The 24,336-nt window shown below is 32.3% G+C and overlaps 2 protein-coding genes and 1 non-coding gene across 3 annotated transcripts; 2 read left to right on the forward strand and 1 right to left on the reverse strand.

The window, feature by feature from the left end:
• Positions 1 to 8,812: 8,812 nt before the first annotated feature.
• LOC120136536 (DNA (cytosine-5)-methyltransferase DRM1-like) lies at positions 8,813 to 14,356 on the reverse strand. The gene is made up of 12 exons (XM_039152535.1): positions 14,285 to 14,356; positions 12,819 to 12,862; positions 12,517 to 12,654; positions 11,926 to 12,025; positions 11,793 to 11,839; positions 11,544 to 11,643; positions 11,426 to 11,472; positions 11,139 to 11,252; positions 10,858 to 10,957; positions 10,344 to 10,435; positions 9,452 to 10,186; positions 8,813 to 9,338 (listed from the first exon to the last, which is right to left on the reverse strand). The coding sequence occupies exons 2-12, from the start codon at positions 12,819 to 12,821 to the stop codon at positions 8,907 to 8,909; spliced, it is 1,908 nt and encodes a 635-aa protein (XP_039008466.1). The 5' UTR covers positions 12,822 to 12,862; positions 14,285 to 14,356; the 3' UTR covers positions 8,813 to 8,906.
• Positions 14,357 to 20,240: 5,884 nt separating this feature from the next.
• Positions 20,241 to 23,390, forward strand: LOC120136482 (monodehydroascorbate reductase 4, peroxisomal-like). Its single transcript, XM_039152502.1, has 7 exons — positions 20,241 to 20,399; positions 21,066 to 21,117; positions 21,674 to 21,754; positions 21,912 to 22,030; positions 22,118 to 22,337; positions 22,413 to 22,531; positions 22,606 to 23,390. Exons 1-7 carry the CDS (start codon positions 20,280 to 20,282, stop codon positions 23,332 to 23,334), a joined length of 1,440 nt encoding a protein of 479 aa, XP_039008433.1. The 5' UTR covers positions 20,241 to 20,279; the 3' UTR covers positions 23,335 to 23,390.
• A 267-nt stretch (positions 23,391 to 23,657) lies between these two features.
• TRNAP-UGG lies at positions 23,658 to 23,729 on the forward strand. Its single transcript has one exon. It is a non-coding gene; the product is annotated as a tRNA-Pro (tRNA).
• The last annotated feature ends 607 nt before the right edge of the window (positions 23,730 to 24,336 follow it).

Below are 24,336 nucleotides of genomic sequence, written 5' to 3' on the forward strand. Positions count from 1 at the left end.
CTGAAAGACGGATCTGATACCTTCCTCAGCAAATAGGATGGTGACAGTGTTGAGTATCGATGGAGGTGGCATTCGAGGCCTTAGCCCTGACATTATTCTTGCTTTCCTTGTACGACAGCTTCAGGTTCTTCCTAAATATGCTCTTTATTTTTCTTTTCTAAAACTTCTCATCCGATTGTATGTCTAAATACGAAATAAAGTATACGGAGAAATAGGCATGTAAATGAACTGAACGTTCAGCGAACCGTTCATGAACCGTGCGGCGGGAAGTTCATTTATGTGCGTTTATTTATTAAATGAACGAACATGAACAAGATTTTGTGTTCGTTTAATTAAATGAGCGAACATGAACATAGGTCTCGTTCATTCATTTACGTTCGTGAACGTTCGGTTATGTTCGGTTATATTCGTTCGGTTATGTTCGCTTATGTTCATTCATTTATGTTTAACACAATCTTCTTAAATCAATTTTGGTGACCAATTTGTAAGTATCTTAAAAATATTAATTAATCTGATATTATGATGACCAACTCCATAATTAACCCAGTTTTATTTGGAGATTAAATCGAATATGTTAACCCATGAGGCATCTCGCACCTATATTCATTCCCCCCCTTTTTTCCCAACTAGAGAGTGGAGACGATCGCTGAAAGCTTCAAAACAAGTTATATTATAGTGCAATCTGAAGTTTTGCAGGTATGTTTTTATCTCTTTCTCTGTTTTATTTGGCTTAATAGTTTATATGTAAAGTTATTGCGGGTATCTTCACATCTAAAACTCAATAAAATATCATACTTCTTTCTATAAATAGATGGGAAGATAAAGGTAACAATCGGAAGTATATGAGCATCAGTAAAGAGAAAAATATATAGAATTTGCCAAAAAAACAAAACAAAAGTTTCTATGCTATTTCTGAAAAATAGTGTAATATCGAAAGTAATGGGTTTTCCAGGAAGAACCCATTAATAAGTAGAAAATACACTTTGACAATGAACTTTTGTTTTCATAGTTCTAGTGTGACCTTTAGTTGTGGAGTAGACTTTAGGTACGTTAAAATTTTGAATGGTGGTTTAGAAATAATATCAGTTATGATATGTAGTATCGAAGGGATTTCGGATCTATGTTATTGCCTTGTAGTCCAATTTGTACCGTTCGAAATCTTCATGCGGTTAAATTTTCTACTCTGCAAACGGAAAGGACCATTATTAACAAACCTCACTAAAGTCTGACATTGATGTCACAAAACTTTTAGCCGGCGAATTTATTATAATAACGTAGTGGAAAATGATTGTTCATATGTAATCATGGACCACTAAGATAAATGTTATATCGTTAAATTAAAGTCGTGTGAATCATTTAATATCTTTAAAAGATCGATCGAAATATTTGATATCTTCAAACATTTCATCACTGCTAATCAGCTCTTACGCTATTTATCACTGTAGATTTGGTTGATTTGTATTGTCGACTATTTTTCATGAAAGAACAATGGAAGGTAGGGTCTCTAACGTTTATATTCGTTTATGTTCGTATTCATTTATGTTCGTGTTCGTTTATGTTCGTGTTCATTTATGTTCGTTTATTTATTAAATAAACGAATATGAACAAGTTATATTCCTTAATAAACGAACATGAAAAAAAAATTGTTCGTTTATGTACGTGTTCATTTATGTTTGTTTATTTATTAAATGAACGAACATGAACATACCTTCATTCGTGTGCGTTCGGTTCATTTACAGACCTACGAAGAAACATAAGATTTTTTTACATGCGGTTGATTTTATGTTTTTGGTAGAATTTGGATGGACCAGATGCTAGAATTGCAGATTATTTTGACGTCGTCGCAGGAACAAGCACCGGTGGGCTGATATCCGTCATTCTTAGTGTCCCGGCGCCGGGCAAAACCCGACCTTTCCCTGCGAGAGAAATCAATAATTTCTATTACAACTATGGCGGAGTCGCCGCTGCTAATCCTGTCCGTAGTACACTAGTTTACAATATATATATACATATATTCATATTTGGTGGCATAATTGTTGACCCGAATATCTGGGATTTGCAGACATTGAAGACTATGGACAGCATTCCAAAGGAGGCGACGGAAGGGGTTCCGAAAACCGATGGATTTCACGAAGACGCTGGTGCTGTCATTGGGGTGTGCAGAAGCCAAGTTTGAAGCGAAATATGATGCAGACCTTGTCAACACATGGGGCTGGTTCAAGTGGGTAATTTACGATAAAGGTTCTCCGATGCTTCAATCTTTAACTTCAGCAAGCCACGACATGGTTGGTTTTCATACCGCTGCTCGCTTCAATTCGTTTGGCTCCGATGAAAATTTCCTCCGTATTCAGGTACCAAGAAGAGCATTTGAAGGAATGATATGTTTTTCTTTTGGTATAATGCTTAAATTAGCCTTTCCAACGTTTACTTAAATAGTCATTCTAGCCCATATTCTTTTTTTAAACATTTTAACCTTTTAACTTTTTATTTTAGGGTAAAAAGATGTCTAGTGTTTGATTAGATAGTCACTTTGACATTTATTCTTTTTTTTTTTTGTATTTTGCCCTCCTAATATATTAGTTTAGGGTAAAAGTGATTATATTTTGGAGTGTTAAATATTTGTTAACTATCTGTTTCCATCGATGGAAGGGCATTTTTACCTAAAATGAAATGTTGAGGGCCAAAATACTCTAAAAAAAAGAATATGAACCGAAATGGCTATTTTGATAAACTTTAGGGGGTTAATTCTAGCATTATACCTTTTTCTTTTATCTAAGACTAATTATAATTAGGGATGTGCAAAAAAAGTAATTCGACTTATCCCATCAATAAATTTGGATATTCTATCTTTTCTATTTTCAAATAATTCAGATTGACTATCTAAAAAGAAAAATGGATAATCGTATCAGATATGAAACATCTAAATTCTAATTTCGGATTATTCAAAAATCTGATAAAAATTGGGCCTTAAGAGTTTAGACAACTTCTAGCCCAATAAGTAACACACTAAGTCTCTAGTCCATAGAAATTAGGATGTTTAGTTTTTTTATTGTGGGTGAAACATACACATTTTTAAGATTGTTGAATGGGTAAAAATACATAACTGAGATTATTTTTCGTAATGGATATATTCTAATTTTCTATTATTAATTTCAGCTATCTATTTTTACTTACTCAACGATTCTTTAAAACATATAAAACTAAAAAAAAAACATATTGTGTAACTGGACTATGTCTTACATAATATAGAAGTAAAAAAAAAATATGTACATCCCTAATGTCGAATATTTTAGTGACTCAAATTTTCATATATTCAAAATTTCAGAGCAGATATTATTCTATATTTGAAAATGTACACCCCTAAGCCCAATATTTTTGTAGGGTAAATAGGAGAATGTGGACAACCTTGTTCAAATTGGGACAGAGCTGTTAGATAAACCTGTGTCGAGGGTCAATCTGGAGACCTAAAGGTTTGAAAAAGTTGTAGGAGAAGCCATCATCACCAATAGAGATGCTCTTGTTCAATTTGCTAAGAGGCTCTCCTTCAACAGGAAGCTCAGGCTTGCTCCATAAATTACTTCAATGTAATAATGCTTTCCTCCGACAGGCATTTTCTTAATAACGTTGGTGTCTGTCAGAATAATGATAAAGATCAGTTTTGATCTTTCTAATAACTGTTGCCTGATGGAGCTGTGCAGTTGTTGTTTGTCGTAACCGGTTTTCGTCCCGGCACGAATTTTTATTTGGCGGGAAAAATAAAATGAATAAACAAATGATTTTGAAAAAAAAAAATTGGAAGTAGTCCTTGACCTTTTTGGGTTAGGTAGGTCAAATACCTAAAAACAATCTTTTAAAATAGTTTTTAAGAAAACATACTTTAAAAGATAAACTGATCTGCGTGTAACCAAAAATATTTTTAGTAAAAAATGGATTCGTGGTCGATTACGTTTAGGGAATGATTAGCACCCCTATAACGCCCAAAATTAGTACTTATTAATTATAAATTGTCTCTATTATTGAAAATTTAAGAATTCAAAAATATATTTAATTTATAATTCTATTATTTCAAATTTATAATTTTAAGAAAATCTATTAATTTATATATATATAATATTTATTTATTTATTTAAAAATATCAGAAAATGGCTTCTAGGTGCTTTAAGACGGCTCTTTTCTTAATATTAAAAAATAAATAAATATAAAAACATTTAAAAATAGATATAACTTATAAAAGTAATATATTTATTTAAAAATATCAGAAAATGGACATCCAATTGCTTTAAGTCTGCTCTTTTCTTAATATTGAAAACAAATATTAAAACATGATTAAAATAATTTAAAAGTAATTTATATAAGATTAAATTTATAAATAGGATTTGAATAAATAAAAAAATAAATATTTTTTATTGTATATATTTATATGAATAAATAATAATAATAATAATAATAATAGTAATAATAATTAAATATATAAACATATAAAATTAAGATAAATTTAAACAGTAATATTAAAACTAAAGATACAAAGTTATAAAACTTGTAATTAAATAAAAGTATTAAAATTAATGACTGGATTATAACTTATTAAAATTAAATACCTAATTTATAAATAATTATTTAATATTTAATAATGAAATGAAAAAAATTAGTGTTTACATTGTTGATGCAATTATGTAATGAAAATGAAGTTTCTTTGATTTGCATATATTTTGGGACTTTTTTTGTTACTATTTCTCCGATCAATCACTTATATTTTCTATCAGATACAAATTAGTTATTGAAATTTAATTTTATTGTATTGTACACTTGACATGTTCATAAAAAAATAATGTTTTAGTCAACATTTTCATTTTGAAAAAATAATTTCATTTCTTTTTTAAAAATTTAATGATCGAAATTAATTGAAAAATAAGATTGAAATTAATATATATATATATATAAGTAATCTAAGAGCAACATAGAGGAGTGTGAATTGGGTGCATTCTGATCAAGTAATATATAAAAGAGATCTAAGGAAAGATATGTAACGTCAACCACATATCAGTAAGTTATCATAGAAAGCTTCATATTTAGTATAGTAGTAATTATTGTTACGATTATATTGTAATTGCATGCAAATAAAGTAGTAGTATGGGTGTTTTACTGGAGGTTCGGGTGGATTTTCGATAGTAGGGTTGAGATCTCTCAATCATGCAAATTTAGTTAGGTAGGTCTGATATCTAAAACTATAATACTCGTACTATCGGTTAAATGAGATTCATAAGATGTAGTGGCCCGAATTTTTGAGTCAACGCTTGAGAGTTAACTTGGATAATTAAGGCAGTCTTAGATGCATAATTGAACCCTTGAGGTAAGTTGGGTCTTATTGGGAGAGAATTGAGCCCATTTGAGCCTAGGAAAAGGGGATTTTTGTAACCGTGCTTTGGGTCCATACGGTTTTAATCTTCTTCTTTTCTTTTCTTTTCTTTTGAGTGGGGGGATATATTGAAATTCTTTGACGAGTTTTTCCCCAGAAGAAGGTATTAATCATTCCTTCATTACATTGATCCCCAAGAAACTCTATTCGAAAGCTCTATAAGATTATCGCCTAATTAGTTTGGCGGATGGCATTTATACGACTTTGCTCCGACTCTATTATTAGCAAATCTCAATTTGTATCAGGACGACTGATTCTGGATTACTCCTTTATAGCCAACGAAACCACAGACCACGTGATCAGAATTGGAACTAGTCGATTTTCAAAAGACATATGATACTGTGAATTGACATTTTCTAATCAAAGTTACGGAGGAAATGGGCTTCGGAAGCAAATGGTGTGGATGGATTTACAAATGCATTTCGACCGCTTCAGTTTCAGTTCTTGTCAATGGAGTTCCAATGAAAAGATTCGAGAAGTCTTAGGCAAGGTTGTCCGCTATCGTCCGTGCTATTGAATGTGGTTGGGGAAGCGTTGAGTCTGATGCTACATAAAGAGGTAAATTTGGGATTATTCTCAAGTTTTGCTATCAATAGAGGAGTAAATTTCTTTCCCTCTCTCATCTACGGTTTATAGACGATTTGATGATTTTCTGTGGGGGCATCGAATACAAAGATAAAGAACGTAAAGCAGGTTTTACGAGTTTTCGAACTTGCCTATGGCTTGAAAGTAAACCTAAAAAAAAGGCAGAATGTTTGGTAAGGAAGCTGAAACTGTTATCCATCTATGCTTTACTTGCGAGTCATCATGGAGAATCTGGATGAAGTTTCTTTCTTTTTGGAGCATTTCTTCTGCCCTCCCAAAGGACCCTCTCTCTTTCTGGCAGTCATCGATTTGAGCCATCTTCTTCGCACGCTAAAATATCCATATGACCTTTAACTCCCTTTGCAATAATATGGTCGATCTGGCTTTTTAGAAATGAGCTGGTCTTTAATGCTCATTTCCTCAACTCTGTCCAATTACTCCTCTTGATCAAGTTCCGGTTAGCCTCATGGTTTGAAGCTAAATTCCCTGATGATCCAATTCCCATTGAGGATATCATTGCCAAGTTCCGATCTCTAAATCAATGCAAGCAACTGGTCCCTTCAGCTTGTCGTCCTCCTCCACACGGTTTTCTTAAAATAAACGTTGACGGGGCGATGCGCTGCGACGGAAGTGCAGGTGGAATTGGGGTATTTGTTTCTCCTTAGATGTGGAGTGTATTTGTTTTCAATTGCCTTGTTTTAATCGTATTGTCTGCATGGACATGAGGCTACTGGTTTCTTCGAATATATGGCGTATGTAAGTAATTAGACTTATAAACGAAACACAACGTTCAAGTGAATCGTTTGGCGGAAAGTTCGTTTATATTCATTTATTTATTAAACGAAAAAAATATTTGATAATTCGTTTATTTAATAAAGGGTTTGTTCGTTCATTTACGTTCGATAATTCGTTCGTTTATGCTTGTTATTTATGTTCGTTTATGTTCGTTCATTTATATTTATGCCAATCTCTAGACTCGTTTAAAATATTATGACCTAATAAATTTTAACCTTAAACCCATTAATATTTAAAATCCAATTAATTTTAAACTCAAATAAAAAAATACTCAAATTAATTAAAGAAAATATAAACCCGAATTTTTTTATAAAGAAAAAACTCTTCTCAAATATAAAGCCAATTAATTTTATGTTTGTATGTTTAAGTTCGTTTGTGTTCATTTATATTTATTCGTTTATTAGTTTAACGAACGAATACAAACAAATTAAAATATTTAATGAACGAAGACGAACAAGAAATTTCGTTCATTTGGTTTGTGTCCGTTTGTTTGTTTGGTTAAAATTAAAGGAACGAACATGTAGATACCCTTGTTCGCGTTCGGTTGATTGTTCGTGGTCATTCGTTTGGTTAAAAATATCCTCGTTCGCATTAGTTCGGTTCATCTACATGCCTTTAAGTAATTTTAGATGGTCTTATTATCCTCGTTTTGAGAGTCTGCTGGTGGTTTGAAAAATCATAATCTCAATTGGGATCTATCCCCACATGTAGATGGGTTCATCCCCTACTTTGTGGCTCTTTTAATGATGTTAGGTAAGTTTTGGCCCTTGCAACGATGGGTGAATGATACTGTAGTCTCTTAGTTGCTGAGTCTGTCTATTTTGTCTAGGTGACACATTGGGTATGATAGGCTTGCATTAGTTTGGGGTCTTAGTTATGCATCGGTCAATTATCCTTCATACTCATCTCAGAGACGATTAATAAAATTTTTGATACTCTTTCCTCCTTTCACTAACTCGATATAGTTCTGGTCGGATTGAATCTTCTTCCTCTGTCTCGATTTAGTACTGATTGGATAGTACCTTCCGCTGTCTTAATCTAGTCCTGATTGGATTGAGTTCCCTTCCGCTGTCTCAATCTAGTCTTGATTGGATAGTGTTTTAAAGAAATTTTTAATGAGACTCTATTTACTCTTTTTTTAAAGGAATAATCTATTTTATTCCTTTGATTTTGCCTATGTCATTCGTGGGAATAAAATAAGAGTCAAAATATTTAATGCATTTATTAGATGTAGAAAGGATTACGTCTTTATGTGTGTGTCCACATTCATCAAACATGAATATTAAATGCAAATACTTTTTTTAAAAATAAGAATCAAACCAATATAGATCAAATAATATGATATTCGAATGAGTGTATGTACCAGATACGAATAGGGATGAGCATGGGTAAAATTAGGTTGGGTTTCGATCAATTTAACCCGATTTAAAAATTATATATCTTTCATCTGATCTAAACTCAACCCGAAAAATATACATCCTTCACCCAATCTAAAGTGACCCAAAATAATATATTTATAAAAAAATACTTTTATTTAATAAAATTAGGGATATGATTGAAATATATATATATAAAAATGTATTCTTATAATTATCCCTAAATTATAAGGTAAAATTACATTTTTTAGGTCGAGTCAGATTTTTTTCACTCTTAACTCAAACCGACTCGACCCTAACGTAACCTCTAAAAATACCCAACCTAACCCGAACTCAAACTTTTTTAAAAAAATCCGATCTGATAAGATTAGATCAGATCGAAACTTTCAGATTCATTCACGTGCCCATCCCTAGATCATCCCTAGATACGAATACGTGTTCAACACATTCATTCCCCTGAAATTTTGGCTTTGATTGGTATGGAAGGTAAAACAAAGAATGGAATCTTATTAGTTTAATTAATTTTTTTTAATAGTCGAGATAATTATAAGATAGTATCTATTCAGAATTTTCTTAACCAATCGATAATACATACAACCTACAGATACAACTGCTCGAGTTCAACCTTTCCAAACCTTTAAGAATAACAATATTAATTGGAAAGAATGTTATGTTAAGACAATAATAAACATGCAAGATAAATCAAGTATCCACAAATAATCCTTCACATGAAATCATTGAGTCCTTTGCACGAGTCTAACCAAGTCTAATATACGACAATAATCGTAGAAGAGAGAAGACTCTTTACCCTCCAGTCCATCCCGGTGATGTCTATTGCTTCCGGTAAGGTTGTTACATGGGCTACCGCCGACAACAAGGTCGAATCCACCGTATCTACTCATCAATTGCTCCAACCGATCACCATTCAGTTCTTGCACATCCGATATATCGATTAGAGTCCCCTGCTGATTTGTTTGCTCCCACCAACTCCGAACAATGTTTCTATTCACTTCTGATTTTTCGACTGATACAACAGTCTTCAAAGGTATGCGGAGACGGTGGAGGGCAACCTCTGCACCACCGATACCGGAGAAAAGAGACAGAACATTGATACCACCAGGGTACATGTCTTTCAAGACTGAAAGATGATAAGCCACTGTGTCGACCTGAAATGAAAATCTATAAGCATAGCACTGCAACCGTGGATTATGTATCTCGAATCCAAACAGTCACATAAGAACAATCAAATTAATAATGGAAACATTATCGTTCGACATACCTGGAATGAATTACCGAGCGATTTAATTCTCTCCGTCCGACTAGATCCTCCTCCTCGTGTATGGTTTTTAGGGAAACCGAGAAGCATTTCCACCTCATCAGGTTCAAGTGGAGCAACTTTATTCCTTCCAACCCATACTAGATTCCATTTCCTGCACTCATCAAGAACGTACTTCTGAACACTCAAAGGTGGCTCACGGTCGTAAGCTTCAAGAGCCTTTCGGATCCTTTCTGTCAATTTGGCACTTGCTGTACATGTTTGTAAGCAGTTCAGCTTCGTTCTTGGGTCCCAGGAAGGCCACCATTTCTTTGTCAATGGAAAAGCTTCATGTATGGTGCGGGGAGGAAACGGAAAAAGAGGAAATCTGTTATCAATTGGCAGATTATGGATATATCCCCTTTTCCGTGCAGCAGCACAAAAATACTTAGAATCGACAAACTCCGGTGCTACATCGTACAAGTACCGTGACATCTCGCTCCAAACGCCTACCGGAGCAAGAGCCACGTTCTCATAGTAAAAATAAGGAGGCCCAATAGCGTCTTCTGGAAGTGTTCTTTGAGTAATCTGATCTGATTCGGTAGGAACCCCAAAACCGATCATCGGATTCGGAAGATGAACAGCATTATCATCTTCATTAAGAAGCTTCTTTTCAAGCTTCATCTGCTTTTTCTTTTTCCACAAATCATAGCCCAAGTTTCGCCTTTTCTTGTAATTGGGGTCATTGCAGAATGGCTTCTATTTTAATTGAATGGAAGGAGTAAGTTTAACCAAAAACAATACACACGGCAATTTGGCATATTCTGTTACTTGAATGCAAATATGAAAGAAAAAACTACAAAGGTCTACAAAGAGTATTTCTAGTATGCATTCTTAGAAAGGGGAAAGAAACTACCCTATCTTCGACAGGAAAAAGTGCATCAGCAGCCTTAGCCATTTGAACAGCGCATATAAAATCTGTCAACTCGGCAATCGATGAGTGCGGACCTGCAGTTTTTAAAGAGTTAATGTTAAGGTACAATCCGAGTGTTAGAACTGCACCCCCTCTTAAAAGGACCAGGATAACACCACCAAAGTATCACAACCTTCTCCTATAAAGATTGAAGCCAAAGTGACATTGAAAGTTCGATGTTGAAAACATCAGTTTCACTACTCGTACAGAACTTTGGAGCAGATTCATTATGTCTGTAGAGTCCGAACCATCTATGAGTTATTGGGAGTTCCAATCTGGATACATTATGTTACCTAGTGTTATACCAACATCTATTAAGTATTCACTTTCATGTGGTCTTATATTCGAGTTAGGTCCTTTGCATATTACCAATTGATTTTAGGTTGGTTGTTTTACATGGTACTGAAGCTTAGGTTGTATTTTTTTAGTTCTTCGTTCGGAAAAAGAAACCACTCACCACATCTCTCCATGGCTGCTGAAGCCTCCACCTCTAAGTAGCCCATTTTTGTCAAGTATAACAGTTTACTCACCTCATCAGAATCAGGATTCGTGATTTCCTAGAACATAGAAATATGAAAAGCAAAAACTTATATAAATAATCTGCAAGTAAAATGCGATAAAATATTTTGTAAAGCAGGACGGCAATTTTTAGAGTTAAATATCCTCGTACTGTTGACAGATGGTGACTTCTAGAAATGTTTACGAATTGACCAGATGATGACATTAAAGTCTAGATACCTCAGACTCAGAAGAACTATCGATATCTGTGAAATCATCAAGAAAGCTTCCTTCATGATCAGATGAGTTGTTATCAGAATCAACATGTTGCGCGGGAGCAGACTTCTCAAGAGCCTGCAAATTTTAAAGTAATCATTCAATGATATAACAGAGAGAGTAAACAACTGATCTGCAACGCTATCGCATCAAAAACAAGATTATTGTTCATGTAAATTGATTTCTCTTCCACACAAAAGTTTCTTCAGAAATAATATTTGCTAGAAACAAGGTTCAGGCGTAAAACTTACCGTATATGTCAACAGAGTCTCCAGGATTGTATCTGTACTTCCCTCTCCTGAAAATAAGCAGGATTATAGATAAAGAAGTTGAGATGAAAAGTGAAGTATAATAAAACAAGGGACAAACCATTTTCTTGAATTGCTTTGATAACCATTTCTTCAGAGAACCCCATCCCTACAAAATGGTCAATCAACTTGGAATTGGAAGAACTAGCCAATGAGCTTGCCTTCGTACCAAAACGAGAAATCATGGATTAATAAAACAGTGAGTCAGTGATTTTTAACAGTAAAAATTCTGCTAAGAGCATTTGCAGAAACTTTCTTGCATGAGATTACACGCAACTAATATCATTAGAAACATATTGCATTAACTCACAGAATACTGAAGTAGAGCTTCAAGTATCAAGTTTGAGTTCTCCTCCCCTGGACAATAGTAAAGCAAACTTATAAATGAGCTTAAGATTGAAACTAATTCTCCAAGCAGAAAGGACATAGAATAGAAGCTTTACCATTTTCCTCAATTGCTTTTGCAACAAGGTCCTCGGAAAACCCCATCCCAACAAAATGATCAAATAACTTGGAATTTGGAGAATCCGCAGATGAGCTCACCTAGAGAAGATAAAGGTTAATCATGAGTTAGTTATGATAGGAAAGAAGATTGTTTGCAAAAACAGGTATTTGAAGAATAATCGAAGTAGACACCAAAGTCAAAAGACTTTAACTCAACGAATGCAACATTTTCATTGCCAAGGCAAACGGTGATATTTCAACCAAGCCGATCAAGAATACCACCAACGAAATAGAATGCCAATGAAAAGTTCAAGCTTCTAATATAAGAAAGAGTTTCGACTTCAGAATAAAGCAGTACATGAGAAGGAGATGCAGAATTACAGAAACCTCTAGTGACAAATGTCTTAATGGTCAATGCACCATTATATCAACTAGTTCCCATAAGTTGTCATATCACTAACCAATGTGTTTTGTTTCTATGAAAATTGCAAATGAAAGAAAATTCATCATAGACAATCCTTTTAATCACTAAAAAGGTTTCCTCTTAAAATCCAAATTTAGCAACTGCAATACTATTTATGAGCATATACCTCTGTTGTGCCCAAAACAGCTTCCCCATTGGTAAGCGATACTCCTGAGCGAGAGGAGACGGCATAATTATCAATTTCCAGTTCATCTTCTGTATCCCAGTCAAAATTATCAGCATCCCCACCAGAACTATTTCGATCCTACAAAAATTACAGATAACATCATGATATCAAAATACATATACCATCATTTAGCCAGCTAAATAATACAACTGAACCTGGTTCATAACTAAGAATCTGTTAAGTAATACCACACGAATAAAAAGAACAAAAATCTAGAAATAGAAAATGAAACTAAAGAGTACCATTTCCCTTGAGCTTTAGTACAGCCCAAGAGCAGATTCTTAACCTGTAAAAGAAACACATGAGAACATATCAGAACCTATGTTTAAAACAATTTATCAACTGCCAATCTATGCTCAAGTTAATTCATGCAGCATATATGGAATTTATCATAAAGGAATGAAACCCAATGACTCCGATACAACATTAACAGCAACAGGGATGGAGGGCTGTAAACGAGCCAGGTCGAGCTCGAGAATTGTCGAGTTCGAATCGACTCGAAAACTCTAAAATGGAGTTCGACTCAGCTCGAAAACTCACGAGTTTAAAATTTTCAAACTCGAACTCGAAACCATAAATTGAAAGTCAAAAAAGCTCGAAATAAAAAGAATTCTTAAACTTAACCCGATTAAAACTCAAACTCAAACCTGAATCTTAAGTACATGTATACTATATTTTTAAAAAAATCAATACATAAATATTAATATTATTAATAATTTAACATTTTCAAAAATAAAATTTTAATATATTATTTTTTCGAGTAGCTTGCGAGTTAGTTGAGTATGAAGTATCTTGTTTCGGCTCGTTAATAACTTGAGTCGAGCTCAAGTCGAGTTTTGACCAAGTTGATCTTGAGTAACTCACGATTTGGCTCGTCTCATTTACAGCCAGATAGACTGAGAAGGTCCCTGAAAATTTCAAATTCTCGTACAATTTAGTAGTCCCTTTGTATTTTCTACTGAAAACCTATTTCCGTCCACCCTCAACTAAAATTTTATAAGTTTGCCCATTAACATAAAATCATGTGTCCGTCCCTAAACAACAACGAAAAGCTAACCAAGTATTTTTTATTTGACATAAAACAACCATATCCTTAGTAACATATGAAAGTTCAAGGTACATTTCCAACAATCTTCAAAACCAACAACTTAACATGCAAGATGCTCAACTGTAATTTCCAGTCATAATACTCTCTTCTCCGCCTGAAGAAACATTGCAAATCATTTCCGTTCGAAAAAAATAAACTAATGAATTTTTGTTAATAAATTTATTGGAATATATTCATAAAAAGGGGGGGAAACATAACAACTATTCATAAACCACAATTTTATTAAATAAAATATTGTTATTATTAATGTTTAAATCATCAAAATTAGTATGCAATTCTACACATAAATAAATTGTTCTGAAAAGGATACTATGCTAAAATCTGATCTACTTCTTCCCGAGAAAACTGAAGCAGAAAAACAAAACAAATCGTTTCTCGGCAACCAAACAGAAAGCGCAAACAGAAATCAACTCAAACAAACAATAATTTTAGATAGAATTAATTTGTTAAACGCAAAAAAAATTAAAACGAAAACAAATCAAAATTCGAATACGATTATATTAATCTGATCCTGAAACAATTTAAAAAATGCATTTAAAAAAATCAAAAACTGAAAAGAAACAGTAAAGTTAAATCATGAAAGAAAAAGGAAAATATTACCAAAGAATGAAGACTTCTGTTGGCTGAGATTTGTTATTTCGAATTTTTTGATAGTGAAATGAAAATAAAGAGAGGTAGCACGGAATTGAAAATTAAATAAATTAAAAAATAATGTGTAATGCAACTAAATTTGGCAGCTTTTTCTGTTTTCCTCACTAGGGGTAGCACGGAATCATCCTGCTGCTGCCTGGTACTTGACATTTGGGTTTGTAAACTGGCCAATGACTTTCCTTTATATTTGAATTAATTTTTTTAGGATAAATTACACTATACGTTAACTAACTATGTTCAAATAATTATTTTGGTCACTGGATATTTTAATATTATAAAATGATTTTTGGCATAATGCCAAAAATAGCCCCCAATATTTACCAAAATGGTCATTTTGGCCCTTTTCATTTTTAGAGTATTTTAGCCCTAACGTTTCACTTTGGCACAAAAAGCTCTTTCTATAAATAAAATGCATTATTTAACACACGATTAATACTTCAAAATAAGAGATTTTTTAACCTAAAATGAAAAGTTGAGGGTTAAAATGCCCAAAAAAAAAAGAATAAGAGACAAATTGAATATTTTGTCAAATGCTAGGGGACTTTTGCCCTATAATAAAATATTGGGGTCAAAATGCTATAAAAATATAATAGGGAGCAAAATGACCATTTTGATAAACGTTGTGAGCTAATTTTGGCATTATACATTTTTTTGAAAATTTGGGGTGATTACAAGGCAATATGTATTCAGAACTTTCATAACCAATTAATAATGAACACATACTACAAAAGTAGTTGTTCGAATCTAGAACCTCTTATGATAACAATATTTTATTTTACCACTGATATCAGTTGATGGGTTCTAAAATGATTGTTAAACTTACTGAACTAAATTAATAATTTAAAGATAATTTTGTAGCTTTTAAAAGTTTAATGATTAAAATGATAATTTGAGCATAATTCAATCGTCTCGAATATACTTTATCATTTTTATTATAATAGTTACTAATTTATAAGTTTTAATAATTGAAGTTTTATTTCCATTATTTAATTCATCAAAATTTGATATGAAAATGATTTTTTTAATTTTTTATCTAAATATAATATTAAATATAGTTTTAATAGTTGATTGAAATAATATTACGAGTTAATTACATTTCAATTTAATTAGTCAAACGTTTATAAAAAATATAATTTTAGTAAATGATACCAAATGGAATTAATTGCACTTATATAGTTTACCATAAAAATATACTTTAAATAGGAACTTTAGATAATTACCTTATTTAGAAGATAAAAAAAACTGCAATTAAAATAACTTTATATTTTTTTAATAAAATTTTATGTTTTTTAATTAATCACTAGTATTCCATCTATTGATCGACTAGAATCTAGTGTTTATCCCACTAGATCAACTAGTTGTTAGTTAATAAAATCTTATATTATTATATCATATTTATGATAAAACATCAGTTCGTTTAATAAAATCATTATTGTCAATTAAGAATATATGGTATTTACTATTTAAGAGTAAATTATTATTTATTAATTAAGTCTTAATTTAATTAACATTTACTTAACATAACTGTTTTAAATGAGTTTAAATATAATTATGTTTGATTTAAGAATTAGAATATTTATAAAATAATTTAAATATTATATAAATATTTTATACATCACAAAATTATTTACTTTTATATTCTATTTCATTTTCACATACATGTATGTGAATGACATTAACATTTCTCCTCTTTTGTTGAGAGTTCACATGAGAACATAGATAAAAGAGAAAGTATTGGGTTTTGGGCGTGTTTGGCTATGATGCGGTGAGATAGAATATTAAATTCTTTAATTTGTATCAAAAATTAAATTTTAATATTCGTGAATGAAATAAATTAAGTTGAGAGGATCATTTTCATAATAAATATCTACAAAATCCAATTTAAATTGGTCAATCAAGTAATTAATTAAAAAACTAAATCATTTCATATTTAGAACTTTCTACTAAAAAATAAATATTTTTATAACTAAAGTGATCAATAAAAATAATTAAATAATTAATTTTTCAAACAATTTTTTTTTCAAAATCAATAATATAAAATTATTTTTATTATATTTCTCAAATCAAACACACACTTAATTTTCTCTAAAAAAGTCATGTGACATGGTCTCCTTTATTTTTTTTTCTTTTGTCATTGTCTTGATATTCAAACCCTAAATGAGTAGGGGTAAAAATGTAAAAATGCAATAAATAATGAGCTGGATCCCATCTTCCATTAAATATTTAATAGAATTTAATACACCTACCTTGATATCATAATCTTAGATATGATATGATAAAATATCATAAAATTAATTAATTTAGTAAGATAAAACGTTAAAATTTTAAAATTTATTTTTATAATATTTAATATGAATTAATCAATTAATAAATTAAATATTGATAATTATGTTAAATAATTATTAGAATTTGCCCATAACACGTGTCACTTCAAATAATATGGAAAAACCATAAATAAATGTTGTTAAACTCGGTGATGATTCATATACATCATTGTTTAAGGATATATATGACGTTAGTAATATGGGTCGACATTTAATTAGTCAACTAACAATTTTCTTCTAACATATTTGATTTGTGACTAACAATTTTCTTCTAACATATTTGATTTGACTAAAATTTAAAACGTTTGGGATAAAATACTCTAAAAAATAAGTACAAAGTAATCATTTATTCAAACGTTTTGATAGTGTTTTTATCATTATGTCACTCCATTGACTAACTACCCGATTTAATAACTCAACAAGGCCTTCACTTTTCAAGGCTAACAATAAAGACCATGAAGTGTGTTGCAAAGTGGAAGCTGATTACAAATGGAAGCAATGCATGGCGATGAGAAGGGTAAAGTAGGCGGTTTGTGGAGGAGTGTTGAGAGATGCAAATGGAATATGGGTATCCGGTTTTTCTAAATCAATTTATTGTTGTTCGGTCCTTATGCAAAGCTATGAGGTGTGTTTGAAGGACTGCATAATGTCATCAACGTTATTGTGGAGATATATAATAAGGATGCTCTTGCTCTCTGTGTATGGAATGTCGCCTATGATTCCACGTATTATGATGATATGTCAATGAGAGTGGAAGGTTATGGTTCAATATTTTCCTCGTGAAAGGAACATAATAGTGGATAGTATGACTCAACTCGCACGGAATTTATCGTTTGGGACACACGTTCACTCAATCAATAGAAGAAGTTGTAGATGGCTTGCACGGTGACTCACGCGGCAAACTGCATGATACAATTGTAAGATAGCTCATTTTGTTAGTTCTTTTCAATAATAATAAAACTAACAACTAGTTGGTCTAGTAGGATGAGACACCAGATTCCTTAAGCAAAGTCAGAGGATCGAACCCTTACGTTTGTGAATGAAGCAAATTAAGTTGGGAGGATTGTTCTCGCCTCTACAATACATGATATGGCTTAGTCAATTAATAAATTAGATACCAGCGACTAATTGAAGAAAAAAAATATAAAGACCATGAAGTACTAATTTCTCAAATTTAGTGGAGATGTCTTCCATCTAGAGTTTTCCAAATCCTCATCTTTTGGGCCTGTTGGGTTATATTGTAAAGGGTATTGGGTTTTGCAATAGTTCGGGGTTTAATCAGATTGCATAATAATAAATAAAATTAAAGAATGGACTAAAATAAAAAAAATTAAAACTAATAAGAAATTGAACCGAAAAAAGATAAGTCGAATAAAAATAAACTATTATAATTACATAATAATAATTTCATCTTTTTTGTCCATTATTGACTGAGTATATAGTTCTAAGAAGTTAGTTTGACCACATGCCCAGTCATATAAAATGAGAAAAATGATAAAATTATTCTAAAAAAAAAGGTTGCTAGATTTATTTTGATGAAACAATATGATAAAAGGCAAAAAAAAAACCCATAACGACACAATTACCCTTAATATTTATATAAAAAGTCACTTTGTCTCTTTTTTTTTGAGTTAATTGCATTATATGTCTCCAAACTATAACTCTCATTTTAAATTGGTCTTTAAACTTTCGAATAATCCAATTTCATCCTTAAACTATGACTCTCATTTTAAATTAGTCCTTAAACTTTTGAAAATTATAATTTCATCCCTAAACTATGGACTCCTTTCTAAATTAGTCCCCAAACTTTTGAATATTTCAATTTCATCCATACATTCATCCAAATATGTAATTAGTTTCAACCATATTTTAACCTAAATTTATTTTTTTTTCAAACATATAATAATATAATTTGGTCTAACGATTATATTATTCAGGGATGTGATTATATATGCATAGTTTGGGATGAAATTTGAATGTTAAAAAATTTTGGGGATCAATTTAGAATGAATGTCATAGTATAGGGATGAAATTAAAATATTTAAAAGTTTAAAGACTAATTTAAAATTTAATCATAATATTTTACCTCCAACATTTCAACTCTTTATAAAAAAAAATGTGTTAGATGAAAATTATTATTTAACTAACTGTCAACGTGTGATACAGACGCATATATTATTTCACACAAAATAAATTTTAAAATAGTTAATACGACGAAAGAAATATTACTTAAAAATATAATTTTTTTAAGAAAGTACATCAACAGAAGATAAACTCCCTCATGTCTAGGGATGGCAAACGGGTACAGTTTCGTGGATTCCGCACCGCATCCGCTCCAATTGGGGTGAGGATGGGTATAATTTTAGCGGGTAGTGGGCGGGTGTGGATTTAGAAAGTGGTACCCGTCGCGGGTGGTGGACGGGTAATGGGTTTGAGACATTACCCGCCCCGCATCCGCCCGCCCCACATCCGCTCGCCCCACATCCGCTCGCCCAGCTAAATATCCATTAAATGTTGGACCATTATGAATTTAGGGGTAATTTTAGAGACTAATTTATAAATTCTAATATTGTATAAGATATAACATGTAATTTATCCAACTCTCCAACAAATAGCAAAGGATATTTTGGGCATTCCTGTCTCCACTGTCCCATCAAAATCTGCATTCAGTATAGGTGGAAGAGTAATTGGTCCTTATCGTAGTCGACTACTTTCGGAGACGATTGAAGCATTAATGTATGCTCAAAATTGGCTTTGGGCCGATATTAAAGGTAATATTATTATTTAGTTTATATTAGTTGTCAAATTGTGCTTAATTATCTTATTAAAGTTTAGTTACTAACTTATATTAGTTTTACTTTCTATATATATGTAGGTAGTAGTGAATTTAAATTAGAGCGCTCTCAGTTGGAGGAAATAGAGAATGATGATTGTAATACTGGAGTATTATATGTCACAAATATTGCCTGAAATTTTAGAATGTTGTGCCAAAGAACAAAAACATTATGTGTTTGTCATTTATGTTTCTAGACTTTAATTATGTCATTTATTATGGTGTTTTATGTATTTTAAGATCTATATTAACACTTAACTTAGATAATCATTGGATTATTTTATTATGTTTCTTAATGGACATGTTTTTTTTATGTTTGTTGCTTATGTATAACTTAAGTTTGCTGTCAGGCGGGTCTAGACGGGTACGTCGTTAGTGGGTGTGGGGATGGATTTGAGAATGTACCCGCGTGGGCGGGTGTGTATTTGAAAATTTGTACCCATCATGGGTGGTGGGCGGGTGGTGAATTGAAAAATATTAGGTGGGTATGGGGATGGGGGAGGGGGTATCCGCACCCGACCCGCCCGTTTGCCATCCCTACTCATGTCATGTGGTGGTAACATGAAGAGAACCTTATCCAATCAATCAAATCCATCTCCCACACTGCAGTTTTATCTCCCACGTGGCACCATCCCATTGCTTAACCAAAACCCCATCACAACATAAAGGTAGGCCCCACCATACCACGTTAACCAGTGACAAATCCTCACACGGGGCATCACAAGAGTCAATCAAGAAGAAACCATAAAGGTAAATCATCATTATTTTCTTCAAATTTTGTCTGAAAATGGGGAGAGAATTCGAGTACGTGATAGTCGGAGGAGGAGTAGCAGCTGGATATACATCACTTGAATTCACAAATAGAGGACTCTCCCATGGCCAACTCTGCATTATATCTGAAGAATCAGTGAGTTTTCCCCCTGATTTAACCATTTTCTAAACTTATTTGCTTGTTATCTATGGTGGGTATTTACCCTTTTTTTTCAAATCGATTCTTAATCGTGTCGAAAAATTCTAAATTCGATAATATATATTAAAATGAATATAATTATCAAATTTTATCTGATTTTTATAATATTGATAATGTGAGTTGCAAATAATTTGGATATTATATTTGATTCAGTATTAGATAAAATTCATCTAAAATTCAATCAACTTTCAAATTCGAAGGTTATATTTATTAATTTATAGGGTAAATTACACCAGATTCCATCGAACTTTAGGCGTCGTATCGTTTATATCATTGAACTTTCAATTTTGCTAACTATAGCATTGAACTTTTATTTTCGTTTCAATTATATCATTGAGTCGTTAAATCATTAATAGTCAGACCAAAACGATGTCGTTTTGGTGAGGTGTCTACGTCGAAAGCCGTCATCCATGTCATTGTACCGTTAACGATTTAACGGTTAAGTGGTATAATTAAAATGAAAATCAAAGTTCACTGCTATAATTGGCAAAATAAAAAATTCAATGGTATAAACGATACAATACCAAAAGTTCAATGGTATCCAGTATAGCTTACTCTAATTTATATCATAATTTATTTATGAAGAATGTAAATTTTTTTCAGGTTGCCCCATATGAGAGGCCTACTTTAAGCAAAGGGTTTTTGCTTCCTGAATGTAAGAACATCTTCCACTTATATATATTTTTGGTTTTACCTATATTGCCTAAAAATTCGTTTATTTTATACGAAATTATAGTTATTGGATGAATTTGAATGTACGGTTAAGATTAAAATAAAAATTTGGGCTGGGTGAAGGTGAAAAATCTCCGACCCAACCCTGGAGTAATAGTATAATTTTTCATATAAATTTATGGATAATTGCTATAATATTCACCTCTCTATAGTTTTTTTAATTAGGTCTTTATTTTATATTGGGTCGGTTCGGGTCGGGTTCAAGTGGATAAATTATGCTCTTCGGGTCAAGTCGAGTTGGATGGAAGATATATATATTTCGGATCAAGTCGGATTAAAAAAAACCCGACCTATTACCATCCCTTACAGAGTTTTAAATTTAGTCATCCACTTAAATTTATCTCATAATCATATTTTCGTATAAAATAAATAATTTTTACGTAATATGAGCGGATACTACCTGTGAATTATTTTTTCGATCTTCTTTCAGCCTAATATTCTATGGATTTTTGTTGATAAAGTTGTGAATTCATCCACAGCTCCTGCACGCCTTCCATTGTTTCATACTTGTGTTGGTGCTAATGAGGAATTGTTAACTCCCCAATGGTACGAGGAACATGGTAAAATATTTCATTTAATTCACACATATCATACAAACCAATATATTTGTCTGAAAAATATAGGTCTAATTATGATTCTTGTATAATTTAAGAATATAGTTTTCATACTTTAATTCGATATTATTAATGTTATGTTTTAATCTAAATCATTATTTAGGAATCGAATTAGTTCTCGGAACTCGAGTTGAATCCGTCGACGTGGGACACAAGACACTATTAACAGCTCCAGGAGAGACCATACATTACCAAATCCTCATCATTGCCACAGGTGCTCAGGTATTCAAATTAATTAAGCCTTTTAACATCTAATCGATTTTAGGTATCGATACAGATGTCCGTGTATCTATGTTTGTTGAACGGTAGGCTTTAAAGCTCGAAGAATTCGGAGTGAACGGATCTGAAGCTGAGAACATATGTTATTTACGAGATTTAGCCGACGCAAACCGCCTCGTTAACGTGATGCAATCGTGTACCGGTGGAAGCGCTGTGGTCATTGGTGGTGGGTACCTTGCAATGGAGTGTGCTGCATCTTTGGTGAGCAATAAAATGGATGTAACCATGGTTTTCCCCGAAGCTCATTGCAGTGAGTATCTTTGTCTCTTTATCGAACACGGGTTTTTTGAGAAAAAACGAATTATCAGATCTTTCTATGTCGTAGTGCCTCGTCTGTTTACGCCGAAGATTGCGACATATTATGAGGATTATTATCAATCTAGAGGAGTTAAGTTCATCAGAGGAACTATTCTATCATCATTTGAATTTGATTCCAATGGAAAGGTAAATCATGTTTTTATGCTTTTTCTTACAGTTTTAATCATTTGCCATGACTAAAAAAAGTTGCAACTCTTTAGGTAACCGCTGTTAATCTTCGAGACGGTAATCGGATCCCTGCTGACATGGTTGTTGTCGGAATCGGAATACGTCCAAACACGAGCCTGTTCAAAGGACAATTGAGAATGGAGAAAGGTGGGATCAAAGTGAATGGGAAGTTCCAAACAAGCAACAGTTCGGTCTACGCGGTCGGGGATGTTGCGGTGTTTCCTGTCGATCTCTATGGTAGAATCCACAGGCTCGAGCATGTGGATTCAGCTCGGAAATCTGCAAAACATGCTGTCGCTGCAATCCTGGACCCGGATAAGACGGGCGAGTTCGAATACCTGCCATTGTTCTACTCGAAAGCCTTTGCGTTTTCTTGGCGGTTCTACGGGGACAATGCAGGGGAGGCAGTGCATTTTGGGGATTATTTGGGGACTACCTTTGGGGCTTATTGGATAAACAATGGTCGTCTCGTCGGATCATTCCTCGAAGGGGGAACGGAAGAAGAGTTCGAAGCAATAGGTAATGCCACTCGGCTTAAACTGACGGTTGACGATCCGGACGACCTTGGAAGGCAGGGCTTGAACTTCGCTTTGACTGTAAGTAAGAAAATGAAACCGCAAACCCCGCGGATCGAAGGCGGAACTTCTAGCCTTGTTCTCGAAACACCGGTCTATGCATGGCATGCGACGGCGGGTGTAGTTTTGGCTGCATCAGTATCTGCATTTGCATATTGGTATGGAAGGAGACGTAGAAGGTGGTGATATGCCAATTTTCTTGGCAATCAAACAAGTTATGCTTTCTTTCACTTGTGAAACGTCATTGGGATAACATAATCAATGACTATTATATTGATAACAAAATCAATTCATAGCTCAAATAATGATGGCCATGAACAGTTCGGATGAAATATTTTAATTATTGTATTTTTTTAATGAATTCATAGTGAATGTAAGTATTAATTCTTAGATATTCATTATTTAAAATAACAATTATATTTATATATTTGTTTTCGATATCTTCTTGAATAATATTAATCTATTTTATTTTATTTATATTTTAAATTATAACTATTCCTGTTGGATGTGTGTGTTTGGTTTAGTGGTATAATTTTCGCTTTGGGTGCGAGAGGTCCCGAGTTCGATTCTCGGAACGCCCCTTTAATTTTATACTTTTTCATTGCTAAACCAATTAACTGCTCATACTACAAATCCTTTCTCTCCGTTCCGCCTCTTATCATCTAGGCGCTCCGCCACCGCACTCACCCGAGCATCATTTTTATTAAATTTTTTAAGTTAGGGTTATAATACATTTATTCCCAACTTAAAAAATTTTGTTTTACACATTTTTTAAATCGTTAGATGAGGATAAATTAAAAGCTTCAGGTATTATCTGATCAAAAACTCTCAATCATTTGACGATATATGCTTATATCCCTAGATATGTGATGTTCAAACCCAAGACCTCAAGAGATAACGACAAATCTCTTAATCACTGAAATCATTTGATTTATATAAAAAATTAATATATTTTATGTATTTATTTTGATAAAAGAAATTAAATACTTAAATAAAAAGTATAATACACTTTAGATATTTATTTTTAATATTCTAATTCTAATTATTTTATTTTTAATTTAACGTAAAAAGCAAAGTTCATTTTCATCTCTTTAAACAAATCAATCTAATTTACTCCATTCAATTTTAACATCTCGATGCTTTAGTTTCATTATTGTTTAGGATCTAATTTAAAATTATATTTAATTT

This window comes from Hibiscus syriacus, unplaced genomic scaffold, assembly GCF_006381635.1.
Source record: "Hibiscus syriacus cultivar Baekdansim isolate YM2019G1 unplaced genomic scaffold, ASM638163v2 tig00110633_pilon, whole genome shotgun sequence".
Taxonomy (NCBI): domain Eukaryota; kingdom Viridiplantae; phylum Streptophyta; class Magnoliopsida; order Malvales; family Malvaceae; genus Hibiscus; species Hibiscus syriacus.

Bases quoted from the DNA above. Each gene is read 5' to 3' on its own strand.
- LOC120136536 (XM_039152535.1), bottom strand. The intron at 11,840-11,925 runs GTAAAGCTTCTA...ACTATTGTCCAG, and splicing joins AAAAGCAATTGAGGAAAATG to GGGAGGAGAACTCAAACTTG. The intron at 11,473-11,543 runs GTTTGTCCCTTG...GCTTATTTTCAG, and splicing joins CAAAGCAATTCAAGAAAATG to GAGAGGGAAGTACAGATACA.
- LOC120136482 (XM_039152502.1), top strand. From the start codon at position 20,280: ATGGGGAGAGAATTCGAGTACGTGATAGTCGGAGGAGGAGTAGCAGCT. The intron at 20,400-21,065 runs GTGAGTTTTCCC...AATTTTTTTCAG, and splicing joins GCATTATATCTGAAGAATCA to GTTGCCCCATATGAGAGGCC. The intron at 22,532-22,605 runs GTAAATCATGTT...GCAACTCTTTAG, and splicing joins AATTTGATTCCAATGGAAAG to GTAACCGCTGTTAATCTTCG.